The sequence below is a fragment of the Rhea americana genome, unplaced genomic scaffold (genome assembly GCF_003343005.1).
Source record: "Rhea americana isolate MKP2758 unplaced genomic scaffold, rheAme1 scaffold_72, whole genome shotgun sequence".
Lineage (NCBI taxonomy): Eukaryota > Metazoa > Chordata > Aves > Rheiformes > Rheidae > Rhea > Rhea americana.
Window position 1 is genome coordinate 1836661 of NW_028186890.1, and position 27021 is coordinate 1863681.

General features: G+C 37.1%; 1 protein-coding gene across 3 annotated transcripts in view; it reads right to left on the reverse strand.

Moving 5' to 3' along the window:
• Positions 1-1406: 1406 nt before the first annotated feature.
• LRRC4C (leucine rich repeat containing 4C) overlaps positions 1407-27021 on the reverse strand; it is a 99893-nt gene continuing 74278 nt past the window's right edge. For 2 of the 3 annotated variants that reach the window (XM_085321883.1, XM_085321882.1), the window contains one exon: positions 1407-3369. In XM_085321883.1, the coding sequence (XP_085178009.1) occupies positions 1411-3327 (1917 nt within the window). In that variant the 5' untranslated portion in view covers positions 3328-3369 and the 3' untranslated portion in view covers positions 1407-1410. Of the gene's footprint in view, positions 3370-17123; positions 17169-27021 lie in introns of those variants that run through there. The other variant, XM_085321884.1, reaches the window with a different exon arrangement.

Here is a 27021-nt window from a genome sequence, read left to right on the forward strand (position 1 = left end):
ATACAAGTAGGGTATTCACCAGTAAGGTAAATCCAGAAGACATATAAAAAGAAAGGAAAAGGGTGTACATTTCCTATTAGTAAATGAGTCTGAGTTGGCTGAGTCTGTTTTTTCAAATTTTCTTCTTTGTTAAACCAAAATTCTCAGACTTCTTCCTGTGAGTTACTCCTTTAATAGTATTCTGGTATCATTTTGAACACAGGGATGCGGATCTGATATGTATTATATATACATATATGCATCTACATATATGTATTATATATACATATTATATATGTATAACAAATGTTATATTTATGTCTAGAAGGGCTACCAAAACAACTGACCTGGAAAACACTAGCTTTGAAACAAAGATGAATTTTTCTTACTGACAGTTACAGGTAACAGAAAAACAGCGTTGTTTAGTAAGTTCTTTGTAGAACTTTTGTAGAACTTTTCTGGATGTTGTGGAATATATCTCTCAACACAAAGGAGATAAATGAAAATACTGTTAGAATGAATCATCATAATTTTGCATTAAGAGTCAAGCATTCTTGTTTGTCAGTATGTTGTTTACATATACTAAAATGAAAACTATGTTATTCTTCGGTAATAATTCAAAATATTTGAATTATTCTCTTTAAAGTGATTATGTATCGGACCATCACAGAAGAAGATTGTAAAAATTTTAACAAATATGTTTAAAGTCACGCTAAAAATGAGCTATATCCAAGTACAGAAAAACAATATTTTATTTATAATCTTAGTTTAGTGTTTGAACTACAAATTCTGGTTCTAGAGTTGTTTAAAAGATCATGGGTTTCACAGGTTTGCACAAGTATATTAATTTCCTGKTTTTTTTTCCTTTTTTTTTTTTAAACTTTTTCCCACTTCTTCACAGAATGGTCCTTTTGGTAAATACAGAGAAGGTCACTACATGAAAAAAAAATTACTTGTTTATTTTTTTTTCTCTTTTGTAAAGTTGCTGCTAATATATCATTCCCTGTCGAATAATTTCAAAAGGGCATGTGAAAGGAAAAGAAAAAAAAAATTGACAAAATAGACCGAATCTCACAACTAGAATTCACCATAAAAGTTCCCAAAGTGTAACAGAATTCTTACAAAATTTCYTAGACCAGTTCTTTTAGGGAATCAAGATCTCCTATGAAAAATATGGCAAATGGGAATCAGGGTAGGTTAGGGAGGGAAAAGGGAAGGAGGAGGGTAAATAAGTGCAGCAAAAACAGGTTCTGAGGAATACACATAATTTTGTCTGCTTTAGATCACAATAGAATTTTTAATAAATAAATTTCTTTTTCTTTGTAAAGACACTTTTTTGAAACAGTAGATTTAGCCCAGTCATTTGTGTCATTTCTTTTATAAACTGTCTTTTGTTGTCCCCCCCTCCCACCCCATAATGTCATAAATGTTTTAGATTTGAGTCTCTTGTACATTGTCTTTTGAGTTCATTCGGATCAATAACGGTTCATGCACTGAACTGTGTATTGAATTTATTGTGTTAACTGTTGTTGTGTGGTTGAAAGGAGACTTATAAGAGTTATAGTGATTTAGGTGCTCATGCTCTATTGCTGGCATGGGCAAGTGACTCTCTATGGGTGTGTCACCTGTAAGCTCRTCATCCACGTTAATGATCTCTACAGTCCGTGTTGGAGCATGATGGTTCTGCCGGTGATGCTGTTTCCTCATTTTGTAGAAAATTACCAGCATCACAGCAGCCATGAGCGTGATAGCCACAAAACAACCAATTATGATTTTGGTAGTCTTCATCACCTCATCTATTCCTGGGATCCCGTTGTTTGCGTCCGTCACAGGGATGGTGAATGTTTTTTCTGTTGATCTTGTGCTCTGTGGAGTGAGTGAGGTTGTCATGTTAGTGGTCTCCCAGTTGGTAACTGGYGTGGGCCCAACCTGCTCTGTGGTCTGTGCCTCATCCTGAGAAGGTTCCACAGTCTCTACTGTGACGGTTGAAAAGTACGTGTAACCAGGGTTATCCAGGGCAGTCACATTCAGTGTGGCAGAAGCTGTGGTATTCCCAACAGAGTTACTCACCATGCATGTATACAAACCCGTGTCTTGCACGGTTACCTTTGTAAAATTTAATGTGCCATCACTGAGCACAGCAATCCGAACTCTGTATGCCCCATGCGTCATTACAGATCCGTTTGGAGTAATCCAAGATACAGAGGTCAGCGAGGTTGATGCTCGGCATTTCATCTCTGCAGCCATGCCTTCTGTGACGTTGAGGTCCGCTGGTGGCTCCACTATGACTGGAGCATAACATGTGAAGTAATTCAGGTCCAGCTCACCAATGTACCTTCCTTTCAAACTGGGAGGTGTGTGGCAACGRGCACAGCATGCAGTATTGGAGGGTGCCTTGTCTTTAATCCACCAGCTGAGCCAAAGGATATCACAGTTGCAGTTCCAAGGATTGTGGTGCAAGTGTATCCTTTCTAGACGGAGTGGTGTGAACAGGTCATGAGGCAGTAGCGTTAGATTGTTGTGTGCCAAATTGATCTCCACAAGTGACTGAAGGTTATCGAAAGCATTCCTTTCTATCACTTGAATCTGAGACTGTATCATCCACAATTTTTGAAGATGCATTAACCCTTGGAAGGAACCTGGCCGGATGGCAGTCAGGTGATTCCCAGAAAGATCTAACTCATCCAGTTTCACAAGTGGCGTGAGGTTAGGAATCTCTCGAAGGTTGCACATGGCAAGGTTCAAATACCTCAAATTGGACAGACCTTCAAAGGCACCTTCTGAGATATACGAAAGCCTTTTCAATTCCCCCAAATCCAATCTCCGGAGAGAAGGGATTCTGTTAAAAGCATAGGAAGGGATACTTTCAATGGGGTTGTTTCTCAACCACAGTTCCTTCAGTTTTGACAGGTATACAAAAGCCCCATTTGGGATAGTGGTCAGACGATTGTCAAAGAGTTCTAAAGTATTGAGATTGGCCAGACCATTGAAAGCCCCTATTTCAATTGTTCTGATGTGATTCCTACTGAGCTGCAGGATTTCTAGGTGCCTCAGATGTTTGAAGCTATTCACTTTAATGATTTGGATCTGGTTCTCATGGAGATTGAGTAACCGGGTGTTGGTGGAGATGCCGTCTGGCACGTCTCTCAGATTTTTCCGAACACAAATCACTTTACTGAACTGGTTGCTGCAGGAGCAGACTGAAGGACAAGTTTGAGCCCTCACTAGACCAGCCACCACAAGAAGCTGAAGAGCCAGCAGCACCACAAGCAGGGGGTCAAATAGGGCCCTGTTAAACCTAGGACCTATCATTATCTGCTGTGGATGTAAGGTCATCTTGTTCAACATTCATAATTTATTTGGTATTGGTCCTTCTGGAGTTTGAATAGCCTGAAAGAAAAAAAGGCAAAAGGAGAACATTAAATTAATTATGAATATTTAAATGCACTCTCTAAACAAAGGCTTTTCAAGTCTTTTCAGTCAACTCTACCAGTTTCATCAAATTCTATAGCTACAATTTTTACAAATTCTCATACTTTATTTCCCATAGAGCTGTGTCAGCTGTAATTTGCAATGAGATATGACATATCCAGACATTTTTTTTCCTGCTCATTCCAAATTATAATATATGCAGCTGGTTAGCAGATAACAAGTTCAACTACGTTGGATACCTAAAAGAAATGTTCTAACTCAAGAAGAGAGTTGTAAGTAGTGACAAGACAAAATAGGCAAAAACGAGTAAGACAAGAATCATAAAAGTATCCAAAGGTAAGGCTTTAACCTTTTCTGTACATTCTAAGACAGGACTTAACAGACACTATGAAGAGCAAGTGGAGACTCCTGTTGAGTATGGTGAAACTCTTGTTCCAAATGTGACTGCTGCATGACAAAGCCTTTAGTACTAATTATAGCTGCTGATGCAAAAGTTAGGGTCAGATCTTGCTTTGTTCAGATTTAAAAAACAACAATGCAAATGAAACACAGGTTGTGTGAAATGCTGAGCATCACTCCTCCCCTACTGTTAAACAGCATAATCCAGTTTCATGATATTTCCTCCTCCATTTCTTTGTTTGGAAGCAGCAGCAGAGAAACACTCGTTAGTAAATGTGTGCTGAACAGAAATAAGAATAGCCATTTAAGTGCTGAAAAATATCTCTGTAGCTGCAGAGTTGACAATTTCATTGGTACCTCTAAAAACCATCCTACGGATCTTAGTGCAATGGGGAAAAAAGACCTTTCCACTACAAATGATCATTACCATTCAAAGTCTTTCAGTCCTGATTCATTTGTGGTAGCTTTTAAAACCCCCAGCCCTCAGTTCATTTTCAATCTGCTGCTCACTGCAAGGTCCCTCCGCTGTAGAGATTAATGAAATTTCCTATAAATCAGCCAAAAGTGAAGTCTTATAAATTACAGCTAGCTTAAAGCATATTTATATCCCAGAGCACCAAAATGCATAATACATGTATTCAGTAGAACAAAACATTGTCAGACTAAGGTTATCTACTCCAAGCTCTAAATTGTTTTAGTTTGTGTAAAAATCCATCTTTCTTGAAAAACCCAAACAAAAAGAAAATATATTAACTTGCATTTCATTTAATGCAAAGACTTTTTTCTAATTATATATTCAGACAATATATTTTTGAGAATTTACTTTTTCATTTTTTTTGAACTTGTTACAGTGTTTCAGACCTAGCAAGCGTTTTCCTCTCATGTTTAATAATTTACTGAAGAGAAAGCCAATATAATGGTAAAAAAACGTGTGAATGGTAATTGGAAGATCGGGGCTGTATCTGTTTGTTTGATCTGCTCTATAAGTGCTATTTATAAAACATCAGTCTTGTTATGAAAGATTCATGAAACTAATGTGTTTTGCAGCCTTGGGCAAGTCACTGAACTTCTCTCTCCATGGCTTACACTTTTGTCAGATGTCTCTGGAGAACCCTGTGGCTGCGGTGTCAGATGTTACTGCTCCCAGCTCTCTATCCTCTCCCTCTGCCAAGAGCTAACCACTGTACTSCAGAACATCAGCTTCACAGGTTTAGGATAATGTACGAGACCCTGACGAGGGCTGGCACCGGCACCTGCCTTCCTTTCTACTACAGGTTTACAGGGTCATTAATCTCTTCAGCGGTGCTGATGACAACAGAGGGAGAAACACTCTCAACTAAAATTCACTGAAAGACAACTTCCCTTCCATAAAAAAACTGTAATAAAAAGAATTGCAGAATGAGGGTGAAAAGGACCAAGTTCCTATCTCACACCGTCATGACGAAGAATCTGCCTGTTGAAGTCGACAAAATCACATCGATGAGAATAATACCAATTTCAGGCTCTTCAGTTAAGATCTGTGATCCGTGAATTTTGCTGTTGAATAGTTATTAACCAACTTCTGTGATCATTAATATGATTGTATTAACCTTTTTGTTTGTCTCTAGTTTTGTTTTATTCGGTAGATTTGTCTTTTTTCTCTCTCTCTCATTTTTTCTTAATTCTTTTAAATCTTATCCCCTAAGGACTTGGACTGAATAATGAATCCCATTAACAAGTAATAAAACAGATACAGAAACACACTGAACCAATCTTTTTACCATTGCACTGCTGCAATTTTATTATCTTCATTGTAACTGTAACTGAGAGGAGAACGCAGTCTGCTATCTTAAGTTTCAGGGCCACCAACTATCGCTGTATAGCTGGCATGGCATGGGGCTGGCTTGCAAAAATACAGGATTCTTTCATGTTTTATCTCATGCCATTTGTTATTAAATGCTAACTTTGTAAGATACCATAGCTTCTCTACCTTTCTTTTTGCTACTTTCTAGTCTCATTCCTACATACCCCTTGCAGAAGTAGGAAAACTGGGATTATTGGAACAAGAAAGTGTAGCAACAGTAAGAAAGGATATGAGAGAGCAAGCACCTTTAACATCAGCCAGTGTATACACAAACTTCCTTCAGTTGCCTTTTTGCCAGTCTCCATAAAGTCAGGCACGTCAAACCATGCTGCAAGTACTTCAAGGCACTTCCCTCCTGTTCCTACTTTTAGCTCTCAAAGGCAGCTAGAAATCCCACCATGCCCTTCACCTCCACCCGAACTTTCACCTTCCATCACTACCCATATGCTTCAGGCATAGGGAAAAGAACATAAAAACCTTATGAGTTACGAGCCTGATTAGCATRATCTGTTCCACCCAAAGCAAAATGTTTCCACGTTTCAATTGCAAAAAGTTTTTGAAAAGAAATGCTTTGGTTTTATCTTGAATTAAATTCCCTACATTTGATTCCTGGATCAAAAAATGAATTAGTCACACAGAACAGCTCCTTGCTTGTGCTGAAGGCCAAACTAGCCTTTGGCATTTACGTTTACTTTTCTCCCCTGGGTCCTGTGCTAAGTATGTCTCAATCAGCCATACATCTCAACACTGTGCTCTCTCAAAGCCCCTTAGGGAACGTTTCTACATTATTTAAATGTATGTATACGTCAAATATAAACTTGCTCACTGACTTCGTATTTGTTGCCTTGAGTGTATAAGTTTAAAGTCAGGACTGCCATATACTGATATGTGGACAGAAAGTTCTAGATATGTTTCCCTATGTTTGGATATGTTTGTTTTTTCTGCCTCTGGCTACATCCTGTTTAATATATAAGAGATATTGCTATTCCTCTCTGATTTTTTTTTTCTCATTGTGAGAGGCAGTTAGAGTGAATCTCATCTTTTGTGGCCACTGTTTGATTTAACTTGGGATTTATTACATTACTACAATACATTACTATACTAAATTTTTTCCCTCYGCTTTGGGAAGCAAAATGCATGACCACATTAACTGGCCTTGGTACTGCTGAAGTACAGGGGATCTGATGATGCAAAAAAGCCACCATGCCAACAGAAACTAGGACAGGCGACTGCTTGCAAGCTCTCACCTCCATCCTGTGAACTTTGCATGAGCCACGTAATACATTGCAATGAGATTCTTTGTGGTGATATGAATGTATTAAGAAGGTTTTCTCTATTATATTGGTAGCTCTCTACAGTTCAGAGCTTAAGCATTCTGGAAGTCTTTATGCAGTTATTTTACATCAGAGTTATTTTAAATTATAGTAATACACTGGGGAAAAAATGTAGCCAGTGCAAAAACACAGTGGAAAAATCATTTAAAGCTCTGAAGAAAATTATGGAAATATTTTAATGGGCGTTACATAAAGACCCATCTGGAACTCTGTACTAGAGTAATTTGCTATTCAGTATCTTTCTATTATGCTAGAGACACACAGGAAGGTTTAGCTTTATAAAGCCATAGAACACAGACCATCAACCAGCTTCTTTAGTTTCTGTTGACACTCTTCGTCTTCTGAGGGATATTTTTGCACTTTTCTGGTACCAAAGCATCAACTCTCTATGGTCAATTCAATAACACTAGTGCCCTCTGGTGTATTTATCTAAGAAGGAGTTTAAAATGCTGAAGATAATCCTTACGGCACAGTGACTTCCCCATATACCATGCAATTATTAAATTATGTTTCCAAATATGACCTTAAATCTGGTCCTGGAATTGCTCTAATTATCAAAGTATATATTATCTGTCATTCTAGTACAGTAATGTATATTTTATGGTCATGGAGACATACATACACACACATACATACATAGGAATGTTTGTTCTCTATTTCCACAGAATTCAGCAAACCTTTACTCAAACAGGCACTTGATACGCACGTTCTCCTCTCCTAGCTCCTAGCTTATCTGATACTTCTTCAGTTAGTCCCAATGTAATTTGTATTTGCCTTTGAGCAAAACGTTTTGACTTCTTAAGAGCCAATACAGAAGCCAAAGGAATTAATGACAAAGCTAATCGGCCTCTGCAGAGAGGTGCAGTGCAGCTTTCTTCAGGGACAGCTTGCAGAAATTAGCAGTTATGCTACTACAAGTGAACTTTGTTGAACATGTGTGTGCAGAGAAGCCTTCCTAAGGTGTATTGAAAGGGAACAGACAATTCATTTTTCTGTTTTTCGTAATTAGGCCTTAGACCTGATGTGCTTTGCTCATTTTTTGTTATTTTACCAGAGTAAAGTTGCTATAACCATTCCGATCACTGGCAGATTTTCCTTTAAGAGTGGACTTTGATTGCAGAAAAGAAGTCCCATACCAATCCCAAACATCAGCCTAATGAGATATGGCAGGTAGCAAAGACATTTTTCTAAGCTCCAGTGATCCTTACTTGCCATACTGGCAGTTTAGCTGCTGCTGGCAACTCATACTTAGCTTTCTGGTGTTCTACGAAGAATTATCTCAGCAGTGGAGCAATGCAAAGACCATGGTTTTATGCCACTATGTCAAACACACAGATTCTTTTCAATCATAGATAAATGTACAGGCCATAATCCATTATACAATACATGGTTTATGATATAGTTTCATCTAACACACTTTGGTTGATGGCTGTGCATCTGCCATATAAAAGCAGGATGTAATGCTGCATGTTGCTATACTGAAAGTATAYAAAGGACGCATCAGGTGATTAAATTATCTGTATACAATTAAACCATCATAACTACATCACAGATTAAATCTCAACAAAAATTCAATTAAATCATCGTAATTCTCCTCCAGGCTTGTGCCAGAAAGTTCCAGGATAAGGAGCATTAAAATCACTTTTTACAACTAAATTGACAACATGTGGATGCACTCAGAAAAGTCACCTTTCCTTCACTTTATATAGCACAGTTATRTATGCTGTACACCATACCTTTCTAAAAAGCTTATTGAGGAAAACCCTTTGCAAAGATATCTGCATTTTTTTAGTAAACAAGCCACTCTACAACTACAAATTGAATGGCAGATTTCCAAATATATGAAGAGGAGTGAGGTACGTCAAGCAGCTAATTATGCTGGAAAGTCTCTTCCGGTAGTATCAGCAGTGGAGCATTGAAAATAGTTTCTGTATAGAGCAGAGCAAGAAGCGTAATAATAAAAGAAAAGGCCTAAATCCCAGGACGACCTTATGCAGAGGTGACTCTTTTGACTCTAAGGAACCCTGAACGCCCCAGGATTTCAGACGGATCCCCTTTCGGCAGCACTGCCGGCAGGGGAAGACAGGAGAGTTTTAGTCTAGATACCAGGAAATAGCCACAGAATCCGTTTTAGCTGCACAAAATACTGAAATATKTTAGAGCAAACCCTTGTCCCTGAACAGAGACTGAACTGTGGGCAAGGAGCTCCACTGGGGTCAAAAATCCTCAATCGACATCTGCTCTGCAGATGCTCCTGCAACCTCAGATGCGTGTCCCCATATGGCTGTGAAGGGGTGGGCTGGGGGAAGCACGTCGCTATGGGTTTGTTCACCATACCTTCTGCCTTTTGGTCATGAAATTCCTTTCCACCTGGCTCAGCCCCCAAAGAACAGCACTCTTCACCTCAAGAGAATTGCAAACACTTTGCATGCTGTTCCCTGTCTATATACGGTACAACAACGCCACTTTGTTTTAGAATTTCTGTGCCACCAACAAAGGAATAATATGCTATGTTCTTAATAGAGTGTTAAAATAAACTTCATGCAAAATCTGTAAATAGATTGGCTAAAGTATGATTGCAAGTCTTTCTCTTCTTAATCTCCTGTTTCATTTTTCTCATAGATTGGTTCCCATCTGATTTTTTTTTTTTTTTGAATGGACTATTTTACAGTGAAAACTCATCATTGCAACTATACAGCTGTGTATCCTTTCCTCCATTCTTAAAAATCAGTTTTCCTTTTTCATTGCTGTAGGACTTTAAAAGTCTCAACAGCAGTTTGGGGAGCCATTGCAATAATGCCTAACAACCTGGGAGGTTTAAAAGCCCAGCAGCTTTTATCTATTTGGTTTTTATTTTATTTTTAGTTAAATGCAGTGGAGGGCATGGAGTGCTAGATAGGCAGCCCTGCAATGCAAATTGATTACTCAGGAGATTARGTAAATCGAGACACTCACCATGCAAATTGCTCTCCTCTTTATGTGTCTCACTGGTTGGCTATGGGACACAGCCAGGATTCCCTACGGCCCCTTGGAGCTTGAAGTGCAGGAGGTTGAGCTGATATTGCTATACCATAGATGCTTCCGTCTTTCCCTTCTGCAAACCATCTAAGACTCAGCTGAGCTAGTAAGACACTGACCTGTAAGACCTAAATGTGGTTGGACACATTTAATCCTACTGAATCACCACTGATTTCAGGGGAGTTCAATCAAGGATGAGTTTGATCCAGTCTGCCTTTTTCGTCTGTTCTTTCATTTTGTTTTACAGAAAACAGCTTTCTTTTTCAGCATGATTTTAACCCCTTATTTTCCAGTACAATTTCATTTTTTCTCTACTACATCTTCCTGAGGTTTGCAGTTTTCTCCAGAAATTCAGCTAACATAAATAACCTGAAATAGACCTTTTTAAAAATTGAGATATTTAGTGCACGTTGGTCCAGGCAAGATTATTTGCATTTTAGACAGAAATCAAGAGGTTTAACAGACTTTCAGACTACATCAGTCTGGCAAGTCCCTTAATTTTCTTTTACTCCCAAGCTTCATTTCACATTGTATCCTCAATACAACTGGTAACATTTGTTAATTTTGTAGGACAAATGCAGAAAACATCAGATAAAATGTAATGGATATTTCTGTATGAAATACTGATTTTTATTAAGAGGAATTTGTTGATTTCTTTGTAGGTCCTTGTACTTTCCCACTATGTCACCCGAAGGGTGAAAAAGCCAAAATAGTCCCAATCTCTCTGTTGAGACTGCTCACAGTGGTGTGAACAGGAGCAACCTACGAGCTGTCCACCATGAACTGACCTAAATTCATTTATTAAATTAAAGTACAGACAGGTACTAGTCTAGGTACACCCAGAAACATTCTAGAAATTTAATTGGAATTAACTTTGAAAATGGGTTAATTATATTGCATTAAATCTTTGTGTGGTCAATCTTATTTAGAATCTAATTTAAGCTCAATTGAATCAAGGCCACTGTAATTTTAATTAACAGTGTCCATAAAAGAATGTAATTCAGTTTAGCGAGTCCATTTTCAAAGTTAATTTGGATTCATTTTCTTGAGACCCCATGTAGACACTAGGAATTTTCATTCTGTATTGACTTGGGCTCAATTCAAACCAACCGCATACAGGCAGAAAGGTTTTTTTACCTTATCACTGATCTCTTGGGTTATTCAAGCCCTACTTCACTCTTTTCACTTCGCTAATTCAGTTGATAAAACTGAGGGGTTTTTTCTTCCCACTTTCATCTTCTATATTCTTCTGGACAGATATTTATGTGGAAGAAACAAGGCAACTGAACAGAAGAAATTCTGCAATAGCCCTGAAAACAAAATTCTTTAAGTTACTTACAGCAGCATGCTGCTACCACTCACGTGAAAACCATGATAAAAACCAACGTCAGGTAAGCACCTCCAGGAAATCATCATGCTAGAAATACCTCGGTAACGGTTAAGTTACAATAGCTCTATAATTACTGAAAGAATGCCTTCYTAATCCATTTTTTGCTTTATTATCAAAGTAAACTCACAGACTCCCTTTTGGAAGGCATCTGTGAATCATAACAAAATTAGTAAAAAACCAATCTTTAGTAAAAAAAATTAAATGACAGTCCAAAGCAGTGCTCCAAAACACTGCAGTTTTCACTCCTGTCATATGGGGGTCATTATCTTGGAACGCTGTAGCAGTTCTGCTTTGTTTTAAGCAGACTAACAATGATTTAAGATTACATCTATTTAAAGGTATTACAGCAATACTTCATTTTAAAAAAGCTAGTTCTGGTCTCATAGGGTATTATCATTTTTTCATCTAGAAAGATTAAATTATGTAAATCAACATCATTTTCAACAAAATACTGCAAGATTTTTAACTAGCAGGCAAAATTCTGCAGGTTAAGACTATGGAATGCTACAATACAGCATTTTAAAGGATGCAAAGGCAAAAAAGCGTAACATTGGCAGGATCCAAGACTTCAGCCCCTGCACCTTCCAAAGTTTTCTCCCTGTTCACAGTCTATAGAAAGAGATGTAAGAAATGTCAGATCAGAACACCACATAGACTAACAACACATATACAAAAGCAACCGGTACAATGAAGATCAAGGACAAAAATTGGCAATTAGAATRTATATTTGCCCTCAAGAAAGCTTCTTCCAAATCTCATAAAATTAGTGTTTATCTTTTTTAAAGCCCAAAGCCTGAGGGTTTAACATCCTTTCCTAAATTACAATTTGCATATTTGCCTACTGAATGTGTCAGTGCTGAACATTCTCGTTACTTGTACAGTTTCCTCGAGCCTTGTTGAGCCCTTGACTTCAGCAGATAATATAAAGCAGGAGATAGAAATATTTGTGCCAATTATTTAAGGTTAATGAACATATAATACAGCTGTGAATCAACAGCACTTTCTGTGCTTTGGCAACAGAGATGCTCCAGTAAACTTTGAAGTTATCTAGAAAGATCTTGAGATTATTTTGAGATTAACAAGTCAGAGGATAGTCCATGCCAGTGGCATGAAAAATCATGTTTGTGATTTACAAAGTGCATTTTTTCCAAATTCATTTTGTAAATTTGGAAAACAGAACAGATTGAAGGGTGAAGGGGAATTATATTAGAGCAGCAATGCAAAATCTGCAGCAGTGCTTTTTGAACTGTGACTTAAAATCTGCCTAAATATTTCTATGCAGTAACACTGTCTTAAGAGAGGTGCTCTCCTGTTTTTAAGGTCTGAGTTATTTGATGCTGAGCTGGAGAAGTGCTAGGTATGTATTTCATACCCTTGGTAACTACAGGCTGTATTGCTAGCATGTGTTATTCTAGAAGACCTTCGGTGAGAAACATATCCAGCTAATAACACATGAAAGCACAAGAGTCCATTTCGCATCATTGYATTTGTAGTGACTAACTGAGTCCAAATTACTCCTTTATTCTGTTAATAAACAAAGAGACAAAGAGAAAAAGACAAAAGATAAAAAGTTAAGGCTTCAAATAGCCTCGAGTCTGGCAAATGGTGGTTAAACTTCTTGTCCTTCGTAACTATGGAAACCCCTTAAGGTAAGAGCGGAACACAAGCATTTTGTGGTCTGCAGTTTACAAGCTGTTTATTTAATTATGAAGGAATATGAAACTGTTAGGGGCAATGCAATTATCATCTTGTGATAGCATTTTGGTTAAAAAAAATAGGAACAGAGAAATAAGAAGTTAATTTTTTGGAAAATTGCTTGTTTTAGGACTTTATGAAACTGTAGCACATTGTTTTTTACTGAGATTTGATTTTTTTTTCCAAAAGGGTGTTGGGAGCCAAAATTAGTAATACAACATTTTGAAATAATATCCCTCCATAGATTCATAGTCATTATGTCCATTCTATGCCCAGCGAACAAAACCAAGGTCAGAGTGTATTTCAATTAAACCCTAGGTGTTACCAAAGTGCAGCACAGCCAGAATAGCAAGCACATTATTACCAGATCTATCACTGCTGAGCRATGAATAGGTCACAGGTGCTCTTGCATACAGTATTTGTACACCTTTGAATATTACAAGTGGGAAAATGTTTCAATTCAATTTAGGAGACAGCAAGTGAAATAAAATTAAGAATGAAACTATGTGGTGACTCATGGGGCCTATAACAACTACCTACAAATACCTTCCTGGATCTGAGCAACAAACTCTGACCTGATACTTCTGTCATTGGGAGCTGCATAAACGTAGGGGCTGCAGTGCCATTTACACACAACGGAGTTTTGACAATAATCCATCCTTGACTGGATTGCCTTAATAAGACATCAAACGTAAATGCATCCTCACAAGGCCTCTGAAAGGGACATAGGTGATATTATTTTTAGTTTATGACTGCAGAAACTGAGGCATCAGCACATTCATTCAGCTAGCAAAACATTATATAGGTCTACATGATATTTTGCAAACATGAGCTCCACGATCCATGCTGACTAGGTGCAGATTCCTCCAAATTACAGCCAYGTAGCAACTGATAAGATTGTCGCTGACCTTAAGCTAATGTGCCTTGCAGCACTGCTCCAACCTGGCCCCAAGTGCAAGAGGAGTCTGCATCGCAGTGTAGCGCGAAGCTTGCCCACAGCAGCCCACAAGAGACCATGCGGATACGCTGTAATGAAAGTTGTCAGCAACACAGGCAGGACTAAGACTCACAACTCTAGAAATCTCATTTCCACAGGAATATACGCTTTGTGTGCCTATTAAAGGGTGTGATGATGTTTTAAAAGACCAGTATGCTCTGACATTTAAAACTAAATTTGATAAAATATTAGAAGATGTTCTGTCTTATTCCACAGATTGCTGAATTACTCTGATGATAGTACTTGAATACCTTCTAGAAATGCATTAGATACCTGAATTTGTCTTTTCATCTGTGCATTCTTTCTCCCATCACTTCTCCTAAAGAAGCACTGTATTCAGATGGTGTTTTGTTGGTATTAAGTATTTGCTCCTAGTTGTTAATACTATACACTGGGAAAGAAATACACTGTGGGCTTAGAACGACCATCTACAATGTTTGTTATGCTTTTTACTCCTTCCTGAATCTCGCTGGACATCTCATAAGAAACATTTCTCACTTTTACAAAGAGAATAGACCACAGAGGCTGGTAACACTGAATCACCCGGAACCCAATCCAGTTCTTCCTACAACGGGAAYTGACAGGGACTCCTGGAGAGCTACTGTCACCTTTTCCCTGTGGAYTATTCCCCAAAGCTTTCTCTCCTCAAGGCTCTCCAATATATGTGCTATGATCTTCTGATTCTTGGCCTCAGAAAGACTTTCATATAAACCTCACATTTGGCAGAGTTTTGGCAAACTCTGAACAAGCTATTCAACATAAATGTTTAAAAGAACCAGAAAGAAAATTGCTCTCATAGAATTGAACAAGTGGCAAAACATGATGTTTCAAGTCATATCCTTTGGGGACAGCTATCCAGGAGAGATCTAAATCACTCGAGAAAGAACAGGAGCTCACACTCTGGGCTCTGTCTGCACTAGCCGAGGTGCAAAGGGAAGAAAGGAAGCATTAAGAGGTTCAAAACTGTTTCACAGTAAAATAGGCAAACTCTCTTCTAGTCCCATCCACACTAGCCCATGAGAATGTGAACTTAACCTTTTCCATCTGCCATAATCATATCCCYTTAAATGCCGATCCTACTGCACCAACATCTGTTTCTTATCTAGTAAAGAAATGATGACGTTTCACAGTACTTTTGAAAGACAGCATTTTCCTTAACTGGTTTCACTCTAAAGTGGCTAATTGCTCATATTTTAGTTACTAAAAGCTGCACTGGCCCTTTGCATTTATTTGTATACAGCATAGTTTAGGGTCACACATATATGTAAAAGACTACATTTGAAATACAGAAATGATTCATATTGCAATTTTACACTGCTCTTATCAGATGAAAAAGACCATTTCTCCAYGATTTACTAACAGCTTAGTCAAGCACTGGAAGCTGAACTTGGCCCACCAAAAAGACACGAGTAATTTGAATTTTTTTAACTGTGTTGTCTACTTTGATCATTGTAAATAAAAATAATAAGGTATTTTTACTTTGAAGTGTTTTAATTTTATTAAATATTAAGTTAATTTCAAAGTGACTTGCTAACACTGAAGCACTCTGTTCCTACACACTTTGAACCAAGGCCCTAGCACACTTCTACCTCACGGATTTCAATGTGTTTTCCAGGGTATCCAAAACATAGCAGTGCAAATCTCCACAGAATATATGGACTGATTCAAGAACCAGTAATGCAGATCTGCATGGAACAGTTAGCGTTACAAAAGAAAGCTCCTTTGAAGGCAGCAGGATGAAAYGCAAAGGCTCCAAAGGAGTTTGTGACAAGCAGTGGTAAATTACATGAGTTATTCTCTTCCTAGCCACATAATCTATAACTCCAAGAATCATAAATGATAAAGAGAGAAGAGGTCTGTTGTGATAAGTCTTACAGAAAAAACTTATAGATTACTTCATATCGACGTGTTTTGTAAACTGACAAATACACTTTTATATGATGGAATATTTTCTTTATGTAGACAGCTTACAGACCATTTATTGAAACCACTAGCCAAATTCAAAGTATTATATCAGAATAAGATTCATACTGATGTAGTTAACATATATATTTTAAGCAAATGAGCAGGTTCACTGATGTCCTATTTATCTGCTTCAAGTTAAACAACATGATAAAATGTCCAGTATCAGAAATGCTGCCTGCTTGTTCATCTATTCAGACTCTGAAGTGCTGATACAGTATTTTATATTCATGAGCTGACCACAGACTTCCATTTTTAACTAGACCATGAGAGAAAATCACGGGAAAAAACAGCTCCTACAGAAATCAATGGGAGTTTTGTCTTTGATTTCAGTGGAGCCAGGACTCCATCTCATATGTCACTAAGAATTTGCTACACAGAGCCTACTGCAGATTATTGTTGATGCAAGTAGGAGGGCTTTGATGCCATTCTTTCAGGATAGTTTCCAGGGAGATGGAAATTTAATTTTCATTTAATTAAAACTGTCATATAACATAAAAGGAAAAGTAATAAATGAGCTAGCTAAAAAGACAGAGTTCATGTGTATGAAAGTATGCTACGAAAGAAAAATAATTTTATATTTTAAAATATTAAGATGTTAATATCTTGGATTCTTAAAAGATTCCAAGCCATTACACTGCTAGTTCAAATCCTTTAAAATGTGTATATTAACAGAATAAATCCAAGGTTCAAAACAAATTTGAAAATTCTCTCTCCAAAGCAGAATAAATTTGATAGCTGATGTTATTCAAGGATATAAATATACCTGTTTGCTGTAAAGCCTTCCATTACCCTGCTGACTTGTATAGCAGTAGAAATATATTTATTACGGACAATAGTGGTTCCACCTATTATTAAGGATGTCCAACATTTGCCATTACGCAACACTATTTTCAGTTTCTTACAACTTGGTAAAATTTTAACCATTTACAGATGAAATGTTCTGTGCTAGGGATATATCCATACTATGTTCACTGAAGATTATACAGAAATAATTGAGGTAGCTTTAAGGCAGCTGGCGCACCTTACAGTAACAAACAGTCGCAAAAACAGAGAGCTCATTGCTGTACATACCCAGGTACTAACTTCAAGTTGTTTTTTCATTCTGTGCACTGAATGACACAGGGTTCCTATGAGAAAAATATGATCTCATTATGTAGTTAAAGACAGTATTAAAATACATACATGGCAGCCAAAAAGATTTGCACACAAATATACATATTTATATATGCACATGTATACATAATATCCTTTTTAAATTATAGTTCAACGCTTTCTAAAAAACTATGTTTCCTATCAGAATAAAAGCAAACAAATATATTTTCTGAATTTTTAACTTCTAACTAGTGCTCAAGCCATAGAGCATCAAAAATACAGTTGAATGAAAAAAAACTAATGTAACCAGATCTCTCTGGCTGCCAGCTTGGCAGCTTTTTCTTGGATTCTTTTCTATTCCATCTATTCCAGTATATTGCATGATGATAAATACATTAACAATTTGCAGATACTTATTAGTAAGGGGATTATTTAAGTACTTCAAGTAGACAAATACACTGATAAGGTAGCCTTCCCAAAAGTATGCTAGTGTTTGCTGTTGCAAGTATTTTGGCACCATCAGGCCTTCTTCTCTTACCAGATTGTTTCACATCAGTTTCATGTGGTTTAGGGCTGCTATTAGCAACGACAACTGTAAGTGCTTACCAATGGAAGTACTAATGTTGCACTGAAATACAGGTATTGTACAGTGTATATATCCCCAGCACTGCTCTGCCTTGGAGACCTTCATAGTGGATCATTTAGTTTGGAAGCTTACAAAATTAAATATAGACTATTTTTTGCTATTTGGCTGACATTTCTAGCTACATCCACTTGTGCAAACATGCCTAATGGTGGCTATTACCAACTAATTGGCTGTCAATGTCTAACCTTGATCTGCAAGAATGATTTCAAAACCTGTGCTTCAGTATCTTGGGAAAAACACCTTCATTTGTKTATTCCCATTGCTGTCCATATGCTCACCACTTAGGAAAGCTCAGGAGCTGACAAGATAAAATAGCAGCAGCCAGAACCAGTGAAGACYGGCAGGACAGCAAAGGCTTTAGTATCACAGTGGAACTTCACAGAAGCACAGAAATCTCTTTTACTAGACCTGATTTCTGGACTGGGATCTAAATCTTAGAAGGATTTCAGTGAAGACAGGAGGGCTGCTGGGTATCAGAGATAAGGAGTAAGCACAGTTTTAAGAACATCCTATGCTACTGCAGTCATAGCTCTAAAGCTGACACTATCAGGGAGAGGATGATGGAAAAATGAAAATTTTTATATGTAAGCTCATCTATGGCTCTGAGGAGAAAAGTAATGTGATACACACAGCACATTCCTGTGGCTTCTCTTCATTTTAATACTTTCCATTCCAGAAGTGTGAAGGCAATCTTCTTACCTATTAGTCTGCAGAAGCTGGCAGAATTTGATCTAGTTCTTAGAYGGGTAAACTGGTATTGCTCCATTCCAGCCAGTGAAACCAGACTGAATTTTATTCCAGTCCAGCTGAAGTTTGGGACACTTGTTACCCTCTAAACTAGACTGATCTATTCTTGAGGTGTATCAGGAGGTTCAGCTAACTAATTGTTAAGAAAATATAGCTATTGTATAATAGGCTTCATCTGGTATACTATAAAATAGGCTTCATCTGGTAGAGATGAATCCTTTGGTTCTAACAGTAAAGGAGATCTGTGTTCTGATTGCTGAAATGCTGAAGGAAGCTAATAGTTTATTGGAAGATTGGATTTAGTTTTAGATCTTAAACAATGACTTGATTTTTTTTCTAAATGATAAGTCTTTTCCTTTCTTTCTTTCTTATTCCTTGCTACTATGAAATACAGGATTGCAATGGGAACAAAACAATAGGCATTAGACATGCCCTGTGACGAATCAAGACAGGTCCTTATCTCTAACCTTTACGATGTGTTATGTCTGGTGCACATGGGATTTAGGAGATTTTACACCAATGGATAATAATAGCTTACAGTTATATACTGACTTTCATGTAGAAGTCTTTCTGTGAGCTTTAAATCCTGTGTTGACATACAACATACAGTGTATCAGAGTCACCTTTTTCACTAGAAAAATACAGCTATTTCTGGAGAGAAACATAGTAGCTATTTTATAGTATATTATGTTATGTCAAGAAATACTGAAGACTGCTGCCTTCAATTCAAATTGAAGGCATATTTTTGGAAATATGAGATATTTATCTGCATTGAAATTTGACTTACAACAGTAGGGTAAATTTCCCTGCTGTTTTGGAAGGTGAATTTAGAAAGCAAGYTTAATGCCAAACGAAGGGCATTTCTCATTTACTGGTATTATACTAGAGAACAGTATTTCTGTTAGTGTAGCACTAGAGTGCTGCTGTAGGATTAGCCTGGAAGAACAACTTCCTACTATGGAATTGCTAAAATAGCTTTTTGTAGTTGCCTGTCTTGTCCAGCAGACATAATGGCTCTTTTTTTCAGGACAGACAATAAGCTTGGTATCCAATGTGAGGAGACTATAATTCTATAATCTTTACTCAACAGTAACATATGTGTGCTGGAACTCAATCTATCTATCAGTATTTGTAGAAAGATGTGCTGGAAAGTCTCTCCAATCCTGACAGCCATCTTCAGTGAGCCAGGAAATGAGAGATTACTTGGGGGACAGATAGCTATGCCTTATCTTATTTGTTCTTTAAGATGAAGACAAATACTGCCAGGGAGTAGCCATCATGTGGTAGAATCTATGAAAATTCAGTATCTGTGCTTTAGGCTACCTTCAGCAACTGCTGCTTCCTTTCTATTTAAAATGGGAACAAGTGAAAGTTCAAGTGGCAAATATGAGGATTTAAGGTCTTCTCTACAGGTAACCACAAGTATAAGAGAGCAAAAGTACATTAAATTTTGCCATAATTCTTTACAACTGTTTAAGGAGGTAGAGTTTTCTGCTGCTCAACAAAGCAGCCCACCAATGTAAACTGCAGGATTGCAGTATACTGCAGTCAGCAAAACACGTTTAATAGTTTCTCCTTAATATACTGGAGAAGCATAGCAAGACACTTTTCAGTTTAATTGAGTGTCTGTCAGGAACTTATAAGCTAAAACTTCATTTTTCCTTCTTAAAGAGTACTAAATCCTCCTTTTAAAATTTCATTTACCTGTAGTATGGTGTCAAAGCTGTCAGAKTTTTTTCTTCCTTAAATATAGCACAAGACGCTAAGTCATTTAAAAATTATATAGCAGCAAAAAGCACACATTTTTTTCTTTTAATGGTTCAGACTGCTTTTTTTTTCTCACCAGTATCCCTCACRTTTACACTAAATACAGCTTTATTTCTCAAAATGAAATTTAAAAAGCAATACTTAAGAGTGAAAAAGGCACTTACTAGACTAAATTCAATTGCTCTTCACTACTATTCTTTATCTTCCAATTTTTACTGAAAGGCAAAGTAAGAACCTACCAGGGAGTGAAAGAATAATTTCATTAGTGATTTCCAAAGAGGGAATGTAGCCACAGTAGACATTACACACCTGAAAGCTGGTGTAGGGCTGCTGCTGTCCTCTCCAGCTACAGACTCCAGTTACAACACCTTCACTTAATTTATTTCCCTATATTGCCAAARCAAGATTTATAGCTGGGTGCAAATTCTAAAGAGACCACTTCTGATTAGTTTGGCATTAATTTTTTCCTTTCTTCCATACACTAGTATGGACTAGCAGAACTATTCCAGGAAGAGGCCTTATGAAGACCTTATGGCACATGAAGGTTACAGGCCATGCCACTGTGCTCACTATTTGGTGCATTAATCATCAGTCACATGAAAAATTGCAGAGATCCAGATTTTATACTTAAACTACAGTAATCTGATTCTTCATCCGCCTTGAAAAAAAGATAGTTCTCTTTTCTGAACACATGCTGAATTTTGCTATTTGGGGGTATTCTTTTAATAGGAAGTCTCCAGTTTGATTCAATGTCTGAGGATTAGGTCATTCAACACAAAAATAATTGCAGTTATGGCTGCTGAACCAGTGCTTTATAGCATGAAGTGTGCCTGTACAAAGTCCTGACTGTGCTGTAATACTGTGTTGTAATGCTGTTTACTGTCAAAAGTAAAATTCACAGGCCAGATCCACAGCATATATAAATCAGTGTAGCTTCACTGGCACAGGATCTGACTCATTGCATCCATTTAGAGAGTTTCTCAGTCCCCTAATCCTACATTTTTATCCATGTGCTGATGATAGACAATTGAAGATGAACAGACTTAGACTGAAAAAAAAAATCAGCAAAAAGGGTACCCATTTTTAATGAAATAAATATTGTTAGACAAAAGGATGCAGATTAGCTTTTTAAATATGTCTGGTATTTAGTTCATTATATTCATGGAAAAAATATGTTTAATGCCATACTTCTCAAAAATATTTGACCTTTATCAACAGAAGGATCAAGAAATTGCCCTACAACCTTTCACGTCTCTGTCTTTTAGGATGACTGTTGGATTTCTGTCACCAAGGGGGTTTCTAAAAGCTATGGATTAAATAACGGCAAATATGAGGAATTCAGAGTTTAATACTGCTGAGAGTCTTCTCTCTAGAATTAGGGCATTAAAGGGTGGAGAATATGAGTGCTCCCAATGCATTATGACTCACCGAAGTTACACGTTTGGTAAATAACAAATTCAGGATCAGCACCCAAAGGTCCTAGGCTCAAGGTTTCTCTTTTCATCTAACCCATATTGTCCCCTAAATAATATTAAATCAACCATAAGTTTACTTTGCTGATCGGGTATTATATATTCAGTTGTTTTGAACTGTAGAAATCAAATGAACGCCTCCCACCTCCCCTATTTGCCCAGACTCCTCCCTCAATCACTTCAAAAGCAAAAAAGAATGATTCCTTTCACATATTTCTATTACATTTTTCATGTTTTGAAAATGAGCCATGATACATTTTACATGTTTCTAAGCCATTTTTACCTTCAGAGAAGTGCCATATACCTTACCAATATTACATTTTCGTATGCAATATGCAGAAATCTCTCCTTTCTATTTAAAGTTACAGATTCATCTTAAATATGAGTTAACAACATATACTGGAGAAGATCACAGCCTTCCATTATCTTGAATGTTTGATCTTAATAAGGCCTGACTGCATTTCAATCGAGTTAGAACACAGTGTGCAAAACTATCAGGACCGCATTCAAAAATGGTAACCATAATCTTTGATGTTTTGATTCCTTTCTTATTCATTCAAAAGCAAGTGTGAGCTAATAGAATTTTTCTTGTTACTTAGAGCAGCTGTTTGCAAAATCTGGAAACTATAAAAAGGCTTTGCCAAGAGATTGTACTTCAAAATTAATCTTTAGCTGATTGAAGACCTGATGATCATTGTGAAAATTGTATTTAAAAGTGTGACTTACTACAGYTTAGTGTAAATCACAACCTTTGACCGAGAAGAAAATGACTGATATTCATTTAAAAGGGCAGGACTCCAGGTTTCCGGGACATGAGAATGCCACTTGTCCAAACATACCATTTTGTCAGGGATCTGATACCTGCAGCATCTGAGCAACGGTGATAATCAGTCTTCGAGAGTTAAGTTTAAACACGCTATGGAGAAAAACGAGCACTGTCTGTAGCATAGTACAGCATATAAGCATAGCATGCAGAGATGTGAGGGAGAAGCATGAATATATGCTTTCATTACTTGAGCAACTCTATAGACACTGAATAATATTAGATCAAAGGTTTGTGACAAACATTTTACTCATTAAATATTGAATATACCTCTAATGAATAAAATCTTTTATTATTTAATCTATTTTGTTGGGKTTTTTTTAAGAGTGTGCCTTGAGAGTAGCGTGAGGCCTTTTGAAATTCTGGCAGTACTGTACAAAACTTCTGCTAATGTCATAGCCTAATTCTTTCTGCCTTTGTTACCTAGAGTCAACACACAGATTGCCTTGGGCAATTGTATGATAATAATTAAAATAAAAATCTGTAGCAATACATAGACTTCATGGGTCAAGCTACAGATTCACCAGTACTAAAAATATAGTCTAGGTAACTTAAATATTTAGATCTCGGGAAAGAATTAAGGGCAGTGGTGTTGTGGAAGGGAACAAGAGACTGGATGGAAGAAATAGATACTTCACAAATTGAACTGGCTTCAGGTTCACTTCTACACTAATTCTCTGCCCGTGGTTCCTCAAGCAGTACGTAATGTTCCTATACGAATTACTGCTGTCATGATGCAGATGTAGCAACATAAATGACTACAATAAGGAACAGAAAAGGTGGATTGGGCTAGCTTTAGTYGGATATACAAATTCTTCTTAAACTGCTCAGAACAAGCATGATCTTGAGCTTCAAAATTCACAGTATGAACTGGATGACTGGTCAACCAAGTCACTTTGTGTGGTCTCTGCTCCGCATCTGGGTGACTGGAGGATGAACAATTTCAGGGTAAATAAATTATAGCAGAAGTCTGAGTTTGCAATGGTAAAAGGTGCTTCCTCATACAATTAAAACATGGCCCCATATTTTTGCTGCAAGACAGCACAGTAACGAATGAATATGGTGAAGCAGAATTAAAATGTTGATTTTGTAAACAGATCGGGGATTATTTTCCCTACCAGTTGCTCACTCCGAGCAAAGCTGAGTGGTGTGTGTCAAATTTGCTGTTAGCTGCAACTCTTAGGTGAAGAAAATAGCCATATACCGCAGCTAATGGAGATATTCCCATAATACATGTAGCAAAACTTTTGTGCTGCAATGCTGAAGATTATAAATTTGCACCCTGCTGCTGAAAGATGCTGGGAGGGTCATTACTTAGCATGAGCTGAAGCTGATTTGATTTTGAAACTCAGCAGAGCAGCTTCCTGACTCAAGATCATATGCTTATATAGTCTTTCTCTATAAAGAGTCAGAGGAGGAAAAAAAAAAAAGAAAAAAAAAGGGGAAGATCATCTGAGTTAATTACTACAGCCATATCAGGCTCATTAGTGCCATTGATTCATGTGCTATGTAAACATAACTGAAAAGGTTTCACCCCAGCAAACGAAACAAGAAGAATACTCTTTTATAATTATGAATGAAATAGGATCTTTGATTTATRGTTAATTATTGCTTTGACTATCTGATTTATATATATTTTAAAGCTAAATGGGTAGACAATGCAAGAAACAGGGCTTGCCAGAGATATTTAATTTTAATTTAATTAGAAGTCATGTCTTTTTTTAAGTTACTTTCTTCATATTATTTTGTATTCTCTTTTCCACTTTTTTTCCTGTCTCCTCCCCTATTCCRAAAACTCTGCCAACAGAATTTACCAAACAATAGCATGTTACGCAATACACCAAAATGTATACAGTATTTTTGACAATAACAAAATTCAGAGGCCTGGAAATACTTTTCACAGAGCCTGGGGATAAAAATCTAAAGAATTTAATTTCTATAGACCTTACAAGAGAGTTTTATCCAAGCTTCAAGATAACCAAAAACCGCTATCTAAAATAACTCATTTTTTAATTATGTTCTAAGGAAGAAATTTTGGTCCCAGTAAAATCATTAGGAAAATGCCTTCTTTCCACAAGAGGTTCATTATACTCCATATGTTTTTAGAAGAAAAGAAGCGTAATCTTGTTTAATTTTCACAAGATCTCTTATTTTCTTCATCCCTATTAAAAGCTACATCCAGATCATCTCTCTTGTACGTTTTTCTGGTAGGTCAGCTACAGATAAGCACATATACTTAGAGGAGGGATGGGCTGAGGCCAACATACGTCATGGTAATCAAATCTTTAGTTACTAAAATAAGAGTAAGGTATCTACATATTTTGAGGATCTGAGTCTGAGTTACTCTTTGTGTCTTGTTACTGTTTTGGTTACTGCTATTTTCCTGGACTTTTAAWACTTACTATCTTGGATTCAGTTGCATAGTTCTAAGTCAGAAAGCAAAGCATATTGTGTTGCCCTCTATCCCTAATTTAGTCTCATCCCTTCCAAGTTCCTACAAGTGCGGTACTCTAGGTAAAAATAAGAAAAATGATGCATCTGAGAAAGAATGGAATTATCCTGTACAATGGATGTTTATACAGAGGGTCTGAAACCACTACTAGTCCTCTGAGAGAGTCCTAAGAGACTAGGATTTAGCAACTTGAGTATAGTGCTATGCAAATGAAACAGAATTGTTTCTGGGAGAGGAAGTGAAACGGGAAGACGAGTGTCTTAGTTATCATTTCCTATTTCATAGAACAATCACACCTTAAAGCTGCTGAGACCAGTTCCTCAGATACTTTGTTTGCAAGATACAATGTGGGGTTCCAGACAAATAATGCCATCTTACAAATGCTGTTTCATCTTGCCAAGGACTTCAGGCCAGCTGACTATCTAAATCTGTTGTTAGCTGGGAGATGAACATATGTATATGAACGTACACAGCATACATGTATCACAGACTCACGTACTTAGAAAAGATGCAGGGACTGGAAGTAAGGCCTCAACAGAGGAAAGTCCCTCAGCTGCCTAGAGAGTCACCCCAGTCTGGCTCTGTTTGAGAACAGTCACGTGTAATCCATTCATCTGCAGTCTAATTATGCTCTGCTGCTAAGCACTAATGCACAGAACCTTACACATCCAAGGAGACATTTCRAAGGGCTTTCCTCTGTGGAATGTCCGCAATACCTATTTTTAAATTAAGGACCCAAGATTACGCCTTCACTGAAATGAAGCTAATCTCTGCACAGTGAACCAAAAGAGCATTCTCCTAATGAGCAGTGTGCTGTATTAGGGCAGACACAARCACGAGACAACTCCACTCTGGTCCCCCCCATCAAAGTCTCCATCAAACGTGTCTGGTAGAATTGACAAAGGTACGCTCGTACGCGACTGAAAAACTCACATTTTAAGAAAAGAATTTGCTTGCTCAATGTTTTAGTTGCACTGGTTAAAGAGATCTTTGAAACCTAGTTCATCCTTTGGACTAAATAGTCTTGGAAAACAAGTTCACCAATAAAAGAACACAGATCTGCATGCCCTATCTAAACTTCATCGTGACTCTTCCAGGTTAGATCCCTTGGAAGATCTTTCCTTATGTTCCTCTTCAAAACACAGTTCCTGTGACATCATTAATATCCTTATGTCCAAAAATACTGCAGGTTCTGGATTTTTTGTTTCATTTGAGAAGTTATCCAGAGCACAACAAAGATGAAGAGCTTACTGGGGCAGAGATTCAGCATGCACTTAGAAGATCTGAAACATTGCTTTCAGGTCCTGCATCATCAAAGATTTCATACTAAATTCTGTCACTCATGGTTTGCTCCTTCTGAAACCTTGAAAATGTAAACATTGACACTATCCACAGAGAACATTTTATTCTTATTATCATTAACATATGCAATTCAATCAAAACTGCCACAGCTAAAAAGAAATCAAGAGAGATCACTATTTTTAAAATTATATGATCACTAGAACATGGAAATCACTCTGAATTTCTAAGAACAGCTGTAAGATGGACAGTGCTTTTATAACTCATTAAGGCTATCTTAACTTGTACGTCCTTATCAAGGCTCCACTATTTCAACAAATTGCTGCTTCAGAGGAGCTTTATCTGAACACACAGTGTTCCATACCAGTGGCCCTGCAATCAGCAATAAAACATAATGAAGCAACGTTAACAGCACAGTGTGCTAGCTTGAGCAGCATGTAATTCAATAAGTTTTGTTAGTTTGGCCAAGGCAATTCCTATCTGTATGTTACTTTCTGTTGAGTTTGATCTTTTTAAATGCTAAGCATACATTCWGATTTTACTACATTTACATCAAAACAAAAAGTAGAATATGAAACATTAAGAAAAGCAAAATGATTTGGCTCAAAATCATTTAACCAACCTACCAGCTTGAAAACAGGGGGTATCTAGCAGGTTTCTGAACTACCCAT